The sequence below is a fragment of the Rhinolophus ferrumequinum genome (genome assembly GCF_004115265.2).
Source record: "Rhinolophus ferrumequinum isolate MPI-CBG mRhiFer1 chromosome 15 unlocalized genomic scaffold, mRhiFer1_v1.p scaffold_54_arrow_ctg1_1, whole genome shotgun sequence".
NCBI lineage: Eukaryota > Metazoa > Chordata > Mammalia > Chiroptera > Rhinolophidae > Rhinolophus > Rhinolophus ferrumequinum.
The window spans coordinates 1,144,787-1,154,493 of NW_022680357.1; the positions used below are offsets into that span (position 1 = coordinate 1,144,787).

Genomic DNA, 9,707 nt, shown 5'->3' on the forward strand with positions numbered 1-9,707 from the left:
CCCTGTGGATTTGAGAGGGGCCCAGAAGGTCAGAAAAATCGAAAGGCTGAGACTAACATCTAGATCTTGGGTTGTGTACAGTGTCTTAGTGTGGCAATGGGATGGGACAACCCTCAGAGCCACAGAGAGAAGAAGGCATGGATGAGAAGATGAGACCGGAAGGAGAAGCGTGCTTTGGGCAGAGGGAACAGCAGGCACAAAGGTTTCCCCCCACCACCCCCGTGTAGGAGTGCGCTTGTGTGTTTGTGGGGCAGCTAGAAGGGAGGGAGCGCACAGAAGAGTCAGTGGGAGGGGCCAGTGCTTTTACTCAGAGTGAAATGAGGAGCCATGGGACTCAGTGACTCCGTGGTCCAGAGAGCCTGTGGGGACCCAGGGCCAAAGTTGAGGCAGGAGGAAGGAAAGTGGGTGGGCAGAAATTCACACGTGGTATACATTCTTTTGCACGACTCAGATAGTACATAAAAACAGAAGCAGTGAGTGTCCCGTTCCTGGGGAGTGAACTGTCCACTCACCTGGGGGGTCCCTCATGGGATAGGCAGGACGAGCAAAGGACATGGTGGCCAGGGGTGGCTGACACCTGTGGAGGCTGCCAAGTGAAGGTCCCAGGACTGGAATGGGGCCCAGCTGCAGCCTCGGCGCTTAGGGCTCATGGAGGACCTGGTGTCGGCCCAGGGCCCGTCTGCCTCTCTCAGACACCAGGCGGGGCCTGCCCTGGGGCTCAGCCCAGGGCCTGTCTCCACTCCAAGCCCTCTTCATAGGAAGCCTCTCCTGGCCTGGGGGGGCGAGTCCCACAGTCGTTCTTAGATCTGCGCATGTCCACACTATGGCCCAAGGCCTGACTGGCCGGCTCCCTGAGGTTTCTGCTTCTGGCTCCCGTTCTGCTCTGATGCATGTCTCTGGGTCATCCAGCCCCTCTGCCTGTGTCGTGCCACCCCTACCTGCCCCCCTTACTCATCCCTGCTTCCTAAACTCTAACTACAGCCTCTTCTGTTCCTTACCCTCTTTCTCCAACTCTTCTTGGCCCTTCTCTGTCCATTGATCACCGCCGTCCGTGTATGGATTAATGGCCACTACTATTTTGGGGAGCTTTCATGTGGCTCAGGCCTTATACTATTGATAATAGCTAAAACCTACAGTCTGACCACGTGCCCTGTTCTAAGCACATTACAAACACTAGCTCATCGAATCCTCTAAACAGTCATACCGGGTTTTATATTATTTCCCTCATGTCATAGATGATGAAACTGAGGTTAAGTAATTTGCCTCAGATCACACAGCTGCGCAGTACAGTGCCAGCCGCTTGTGTGCGCACAACCATCACAGCCGTCTTACCTGGCAGGTGTGAGTAGCCTCCCTTCCAGGTAGATGAGCCAAGCACAGGGAGGTTTTGCGTCTGGACCAAGGTCACACTGGGCAGGGTTGGAGCTGTGCAAGGAGTGGGGGTCTGTCTGATGCCGAGTGGGCTGTACCCTGGGAAACCCTGCATCCTCCCCAGTTTACCTTCCTGTGTGGACTGAGAGGTGGGTCTCGTTTGACAGACGGGGAAACTGCAGCACGCTGTGTTTGGGCGTCTCGCTGGAGAGGGCGCACGTGGGAAAGAGCAGAGCAGAGCGGGACTCGAGCGGGGACTTTTCGTCCTCAGGCTGGTATTTTTCCTCGGCAGCTCTCCCCCCAGGCCTTGAGTTCTTCCTGCCTGGCACTCAACAGACCTGGCCTCCCGCCTTCTCACAGCCCAGTCTTCTGGCTGCTGCATTCGCGTGGCGTTCACATACAATGCTCAGCGATGACGAACTTATCCTTGGGAAACTGCCCCCCACTTCATCCCAAGCTTTCTCTCAGCCCTCCCCTGATGCCTGCCATGGCCTTATGGGAAAAGAGATGGGGCCTTTTCCCCTCACCAGGCTCCCCGCTCGCAGCGTTGAAAGTGGTAGGAGGGGGCAGGAAAATATCCTGCTAGACCGTGGGTGTCTAGTGGGGTACAGTGCATGTGGACAATAGAAGAGAGGTCCCGTGATCAGGCCGGGACTCGGGACTCGGGGCTCACCCACCTCCACTGTCCTGGGAGTGGGTGGGCGCTGTGCCTCCCTCGGGTCTCACCTGCTGCGTTTGGCAGATTCAGAGGTGTGGCCCCAGCTCCAGCCCAACCTCACCCTTCCCCCAGCCCCCTGCCCTCACCAAAACCCATCTTGGTTTCTCCTAGGGATTAGTTCCAAGCCTCAACGCTGACATTACCGGGCCCAGGGATTCCCCTCACCAGCCCAAACTGAAAATGGAGGACTCGAGTTGCCATCTTCATTCTGGCACTGATCAAGATTTCCCCCTCCCCGGTCCATCCTGATGTCACATCTGAAACTTCTGTTTCCTAAGCTCAGGATTCCCAAGCAACCCCATGGAATGCCCCACAGGCCCAGAGCTGTATAAGGGCTTGAAAAATGATTAGAAAATGGGTGGATGGTTCTTTCTCTCTTTAAAAACCATCTAGGTGCTAATTAATACCTTTGTGTAATAAGAGGGGCAGCATTTGCAAGTTGCTATCACTTTAAATGAGGAAAATGAGGTCCAGGGCAGGCTAGTGACTCACCTGAGTTCACCAGAAGGGTTAGCTACACACTGACGTCCACGACCCAGGGTTCCTGGTTTCCTTTCCAGCCGTCCTCACCTCTCCCCACATCACTTCCATTTCCTGCTGGTGCCAGCCCAAGCCTCAGCCCACCATCCAGGATCGACTTGTGGAAACTGAGGCCCAGGTAGGTAGGGATGGGCCCAGGTCCATCCTCCAAGGATATGGACAGAGGCTGGCGCTGCCCTCACTGGCCCTCTAGTTTTTGCCAAGGATCTGCTAAGATCATCAGCCCAGGACCCTGCCCAGGGACCCCCTTTAGATCCCTCAGCACTCAGCTGGAGCCTTGGCCAGAGTGGGAGAAGGCGGACCATGAGACCTTAGAGCTCAGGTGGATCAGGTGGCTCCATCCGGGCAGCTGACAGATCTCCAGCCATGAACAGAAACTGGATGAGGCGCTTGTGGCAGAAGGCGGATTTGTTGGATGATTTATCAAGAACCTGCTACTATTAGCTCCTGGGGTTACATCAGCACACAAAACAGGCAAAACTTCCGACCCCTGTGGAACCCATATCCTAGTGCATGAAGACAGACAGAAATAAATGAGAGAATGTTAAACAGCTAAAATGACCAGATATCTAAAATATTGTGTAGTCAAACAATGCAGGGAAGGGGATGGAGAGGGCCTGGGGCAGGATTGCATTCCTTAGCAAGGTGCTCAATGAAGACCCTACTGGAGAAGGTGATGTTTGCGCAGAGATCTTAAGGAGAAAGTGAGCTTTGCAGATACTTGGAAGAAGGGAGAGCAGGTGCAAAGGCCCTGAGGCTCGGGCATGGCTGGCGGGTTCCAGGAATGAGGACACCTGTATGGCTAGAGTGGTATGAGTGAGGATAGAGTGAGCAAGATAAACAGATGTCAAATGTCCATTGGGGACAAGATTTATGGCAGGAAAGGACGAGCCATTTGGGGAGGACAGAGAAGGCTGAGGAGCGAGAACTCCAGAGAAGGCCATGAGGGGCGTCACAGGCGGAGAGACCAGCTTGTACAAAGGCAAGGGAGGATGAGATGTCTCATCCATTCAGCCAGGAGGAGCAGCGTCTGGAGCAGGATCAGGGCAGGAGTGAGGGGAGGCAGGAGGAGACAGAGAAGGAAAAGGAGCAGGAGGTCTCGGGGACCCCTGAGAGAAGGTGGGGGCAGGAAGCTGTGGCCAGAGAGCAGGAGATGGGGGCCCAGGTTTGAGAGGCACAGCAGTGCTGGGTGATGGCGAAAGGTCAGGAGTGGCTGTGGTCGGGTGGGGGGTGAGCGGGGCGGTCATGCCTCTAGGATGCTGAGGGCACTTGGGGATGTGAGGAAGACCACAGAGGGTCTCTGTTCTCACCGTCGGCCCCCCAGCGGGGAGCCCCAGGTGCCTGGGATGGAGGGGAGTGAGCTGTCACCACTGGGGGGCACTGAAAGGAAACCTGTCTGGGTTAGGCAGGTACCAGCTGCTCTTCTTTTCCCTCCTCCGCCGGCAGCCCTCTGGGATTGGTCCCTGGCTGGTGCTGGTACTTCCCTAGCAACTGGTCCCAGGCTGCTTTGGTAAGCGGTGCCCAGGCAGGGCTGGTGAGGGCTGGTGTAGGAAGGGGAAGCCCCCTTGGTTTCTGTCTCACAGCAGGGACCCAACAGGGAAACCCCAGAGGTCCCAAAAGGAAAGTGGCAGCAGTTGGCCTCGGGGAAGACCAAGAAACCCCCATCTTCTCCCTGAAGATGGGAAATCCAGGGTGGGGCTTAGGGCGGGTTGTGCTGGGAGATGTGTGACCCAGCCCTCACAGCTGTCTACAGGGCAGAAACGCCAAAGCTACTCTGGGGTCTGGCTGAGCCCTAATCCTGACCTCACACGACCCCTGCCTGACCGTAGTCTGAGCCCTGACCCTGAGCTCCTATCCCAGCCTGAGCTTCAGCCCTGCCCGGGGTCACAGGCTGCCTCAGAGCACTGGCCACAGACGGAGCCCTTTGCCCCATCTGGACTGAGCTCTAAGCCCAACCCCGATTGGTCCCAAGCAGCGTCCCTGGTTCGTTGGTAGCCCTGACACCGAATGCAGAGCCAGAATGCTGGCCCCAGACAAAGCTCTGAATCCAATCCTAGAACATGTCTGTATCCTTGTTAGAGAGTGAGCTCTCACCCAAGATCTGACTCTGGCCAAAGACTGAGCTCTTGGTCCTGGACGGAACTCCTCATCCAGCCCTGACCCTGGCTATGGACGGCCATGATGCTGCCCAGTCTAAAGCTACCCCCCGCACCACACAAAGCCCCATCCCAGGCACCCAGCGGGCCCTGGCTTCCCTTGTATTCCCTTCCTCAGCCATCTGGTAAACCAGAAGAGAGTTAAACCCCGAGTCCCCTTTGATGAGCAGTCCCCTTACCTGGCCATCCATCTTCTGAAGGACAGTAGGCAGGTGATGCAACTAGAGCAGAGAAACAGGAGGGGGTTCGATTCTCTGGGACCTACCAGCAAATAGGGCAGAGTGGGGAAGTGAGGGGCAGGCTGGCCCTGGGAGCTCAGTGGGGATCAGGAGCCTGGATAGACCAAAACCCCAGCTTCCCGCCACTCCCCCCCCACCCAACCTCCCACCCCCTCTGGGAAGGGAAATTACATTTCCCCATTTTAGCAAGGGGTGGTGAGGAGGGAAGACGGAGTTAATGCAAAGCTGAAAGTACAAGCAGGACGGAAAGTGAAACCGGGCACAGCCCCCAGTATAAGACTCCCCCAACCAGGAGATGGCTGGCCAAAGAGGCTGGGCCCCGCCATGGGCCAGAAGGCAGGCGACCTTGGCTGGCGTGAGTCTGAGGCCAGGGCTCAGGGCACAGGGGCGGGAGGCTTGGCTGGTGCGGATGGGGGCAAAGGGCTGAGGGGCAATGGCTTGGCAGACGAAGGATACAGGATACAGCCGCGTGGAGGATGAAAATGAGGCTGGCAGGGCCTGGGAAGAGGGGTTGGACAGAGGGGTGGTCTGGCCAGGGCTGGGCAGAGGGTGGCACACGTTGACTGGCTGAATGGGGAGAGTTGACCAGCAGTAACAGGACCTGGCAGATAAATGAAGACTTTGGTTGGAGTGATGAGGAGAAGCCATGAAGAAAAGCCAGAGAGCGTGGCTGAGAACTGGGGCTGGCGAGAGGAAGGATAGCAGGAGGAGTTGGCACAAGTGGAGGGCTGGGGCCAAAGCGTCAGCAGCCTCACTGGGTCCAGGGTCTGCAGTTTGAAGCTTGGAAGGAGGTCCAGTCTGCAGCTGGTGAATGAAGGACTCAAGCTGGAACCAGAGCTCCGGGCAGAGGAGCAGATTGGACGGTTGGAGTATGGACCAAGGATGAGAAGACGAGGACAGAACCTCCAAGGCCAGCGGCAAATCCCCAGGATGGGCTGCAGAGGGGAGGGAGAAGCCAAGGGACGGGTCTGGGGGCTCCAGAGCTCAGGCAGAACGTGGATGGTCGGAAGGAAGTACCCCCAGGGCCAGGGGCCCCCACTCTCCCTCAGCACACAGCTGGGAGGAACCCCACGCTACCCAAAGTCTCCAGGATGCCCCCAAGCCAGGGCGCCTGGACACTAGAGCGCATAGGCACTGTCCACCCCCTCTGAAAGTCCCCAGGGGAAGTGGACATAACCAGAAACTTCCTTTGGTCTTTATTGAGAAGGCATTTCGAGGAGCAGAACCCAGGGGTTGGAGATCGAGAACAGATGGTAAAGAGGCGTGGAGAGGAGAGTAAGCAGGAATAGACTTAGACTCAGGGGCCTGTTTTGGTTTGTGTTTCGAGGAGGATTGTGTAACTCCCGTGACTGCTAGATTTCCTCTCCCAGAGGGAGAAACCACGGGACACTGCCATCTTCCCAGAGCTCCCCCTACCCATTGCCTCTCTTCCTTCTGTTCAGGACACACAGGGTAGGGAGCACGGTCAGAAACCAGATGGTCTCACTCCCCCATTTTACAGATGGGAGCCCGAGGCACAGAAATAAGAGGTGACTTGTACAAGGGAAGAACCCAAATGAGAAACAGAGATTCTGCCTTCCGTTCCGGGCCCTTCTCCCCGTCCTGGCACCCCCTGCTCTTCTTACACTGAAGAGTGACCCAACTGCCTTGGGAGAGACTGACCGATCTGTCCTTCCGACACCTTGGGATAGAGCCCCCAGCACTGCCAGCCACCCCGGGGGCTCCAGTTCAGGCCATCAATGCCGCCTGGCCAAACCCAAGGAATCCTTGGCAGAACAGAGTGCCTACGCCAGAGGAGGTGGCTGCCTCCACTGAGTTTCTTGGGGACGCACATAGGCTCTGCACTTGGGCAGATCTGGAATCCAGTCCTGCTTCCCTCACCTTCTGTGACCTTGGCAAGTCGAACTCCCGAAGCCTCACCTTCCTCATCTGCGAAATGGGAAGAATAATAGCTCCCAGGCCACCACACAGAGTTGTGCCACTCGTTTGTCCTCTGAAAAAGACGCTGGGCCGAGGGAGTTCAAGGGGGTCGAAATCCAGCCCGAGATCTGCTTGCAAAGGTTGACCTTCGGTGCAGGCTGTGTCTGCCTGAGGAGAAGGGCGCTTCTTTTCCGTCATACAGAGATGCCGTATGGTGTCCGCCATAGTTTCCGTGTCATTAGTGGTTTTGAGGGGTCCGTGAGATGCACAGTGTTTGCCTGTAGCACAGGCTCAGAAAAGGCACGTTCCTTTCTTTCTCCTGAGCTCTCAAGCTCTGCCTTCCTCTCGCCCACCTTCTCCCCGTCTCTCCAGGGCTCGGCCTTTTGCTGCTCTCTTTGCTCCTTGTTCAAGCTGGTGTTTGGGGATTCCCGAGGCCGCCAGGGAGGCCCACGCTGAGCCTGCAGGAGTGGCGGAGGGAGTTCAAGGTCAGCCTACAGCTCGCCAGGAAACTGCTCTCCGAGGTTCGGGCCCAGGCCCACCGCTTTGTGAGTCTCCCTAATGCCACCGGCTCCGGGGATGGGCAGATCCCCAATCCACTCTGGCCCCCACTCACAGCCGTTGCCCCACAGGCTGACTCCCATCTGCCAGGAGTGAACCTGGACCTCCTGCCCCTGGGACAGCAGCTCCCCAACATTTCCCTGACCTTCCAGGCCTGGCGCAATCTCTCGGTGAGTGGGGGGCTGGCGGGGTGGGGGACGTTAGCGGGCAATAAGGCTTGGCTTCGACAGAGATGAAGTCAGGGATTGAATTACAGATGGATTTGGGGATAAACCGAGGGATAGAATCGGGATGAGGCTGAGTCCGTCGTTGGAGATAAAGATGAAGCTGAATAAAGAAACGGAATTAGGAAGGGGGTCAGAGTGAAGCCGGTCACGAAAGAGGTGGGAAGGGGATTGGGGACCGAGATCAGGCTGAATGAAGGATGGAGTTGGTGTTAGGGATGAGAACGGGGACAGGGGCGAAATGAGAGTGAAAATGGAGGGTGGAAAAGGGGTGGGCATTGCTGCTGAGGATGAGCCTGGAATGGGGTTGGGATGGAGCTGGACCTATGGACGAGGCATGGAATTGGGGTTAGGAATAAGGACGGGAAAGGGGTTGGAGACAGGCTGGAAGTAAGTGAGGAGATGGAGAAAGGGCCGGATGGTGGAGAAGGGAAAAGAACGGGACTTGTGGGTAGAGAGGGATGGACACCGGAGACCCGGTTGGGGTTGGACATGCGCTCGGCCATGGGACTGGAAATGAGGTGGGGAAAGGCCATAGGTTAGAGATCAAAGACAGTGGGGACAGAAATGGTGGGGATCAAAGCAAGGGAGGGGTGGGAAAGGAGATGGGGGTGAGGATGAGAGCAGATATTTGGAGGGATGGGGCCTGGAGTTCAGGATGGGCATGGAGCCCGGAGAGACGTGGGCTTAGGTTTGACGGGGGCCATCCTCAGCCTGCGGGCCTTTCTTCACCCCTCACCTCTGCTCCCGCAGGACGCAGAGCGCCTCTGCTTCCTCTCCACGTCCCTTCGTCCCTTCCAAGCCCTGCTGGGAGGACTGGGGAGCCAGGGGGGCTGGGCCAGCCTGGAGAGGGTGCAGCTGTGGACCATGAGACTGGATCTCCGAGATTTGCAGCGGCATCTGCGCTTCCAGGTAGAGTGCCCACCCCGCCCTCCCTGGTCCCCAGAGACCAAAACTGAGGCGCATTGACTCCCTTTTTAAACACCCGCCCCCCGGTGCCCCCAGATGGGGTAAGTCTGGAGGGAGATGCTTCCTCTAAGTGTGCTTATGAGTGTGTGTAAGTGCAAGAGAGTGTAAGCACCAGTGTGTGTGTGTAGCTGCACGGGGCCCTGGCCCCCTTCATCTCTGCCTCCTCTTGGGGTCTTGCTCTTAAATGAGAGAACAGCTCCGCTGCACCCACCATAGCATCCGTCGGCCGCAGGACCGGTTACAAAGTTGGTTCCCTTCTCCCTCTCATCCTCTGACATCACCAGGTTCTCCTCAACATTTCAGAGGGAAACAGGAATTTTACCATTACTAAAAGGAGAATCGAAAACGCAAGCAGCCTAAAAACTAGTTATATCATCTTTCTGCCCGTGTCTCATCCTAAGGCGACTCTTAAGAGAGGAATTTCCGGAACCCCCGCGCCCTGTGCGGTCCTGGATGAGGGAGCTGTCTTCCTCTGTGAGCCTCATCTCGCTCTGTGATTTCCATTTTCTTGAACCAAAAAACCAGGCAGGACACACGAGATGATGTCACAACGGAAGGTCTGAAGCCGGGTTCATCCAGGGAAATCATGGCCTTGTGATTTGCTTGGGGTCGTTTGGCACCGTTAGTGACAATAAAGGAACAAGGGCTCCCTCCCTTGCTGGCTCACTCAGGCTCTCAGCCTGGCCACTTTCTGACGATGGGCCTCTCCTCACAGGTGCTGGCTGCAGGACTCCACCTCCCCGAGGAAGAGGGGAAGGGGCTGCTCCCAGGGGCTCTGGGCGGCCCCTCTCACACGTCAGCCCAGGTGTCCTGGCCCCAGCTCCTGTTCACCTACCAGCTGCTGCACTCCCTGGAGCTTGTCTTGGCTCGGACCGTGTGGGACTTACTGCTGCTCTCCCAGGCTGGGAACCCGGCCCAGGTCTTGGGGTGTCCAACACTGGCTGGCTCCCGGGCCTGAAGCGGTGGTTTCTAGCCCCTTCTCTTCCAGTGGTAGGCCTTTAAGACTTGAGTC

General features: G+C 57.1%; 1 protein-coding gene across 2 annotated transcripts; it reads left to right on the top strand.

Annotated features, from left to right (window-relative positions):
• Nucleotides 1-5,280: 5,280 nt before the first annotated feature.
• IL27 (interleukin 27) lies at nt 5,281-9,682 on the top strand. 2 transcript variants are annotated; one of them, XM_033101561.1, is made up of 5 exons: nt 5,281-5,379; nt 7,317-7,489; nt 7,574-7,672; nt 8,480-8,638; nt 9,411-9,682. In XM_033101561.1, the coding sequence occupies exons 1-5, from the start codon at nt 5,349-5,351 to the stop codon at nt 9,651-9,653; spliced, it is 705 nt and encodes a 234-aa protein (XP_032957452.1). In that variant the 5' UTR covers nt 5,281-5,348; the 3' UTR covers nt 9,654-9,682. The 2 variants fall into 2 exon arrangements, with proteins under 2 accessions (XP_032957452.1, XP_032957453.1); XM_033101562.1 differs by having other exon boundaries at nt 7,317-7,465.
• Nucleotides 9,683-9,707: the final 25 nt, after the last annotated feature.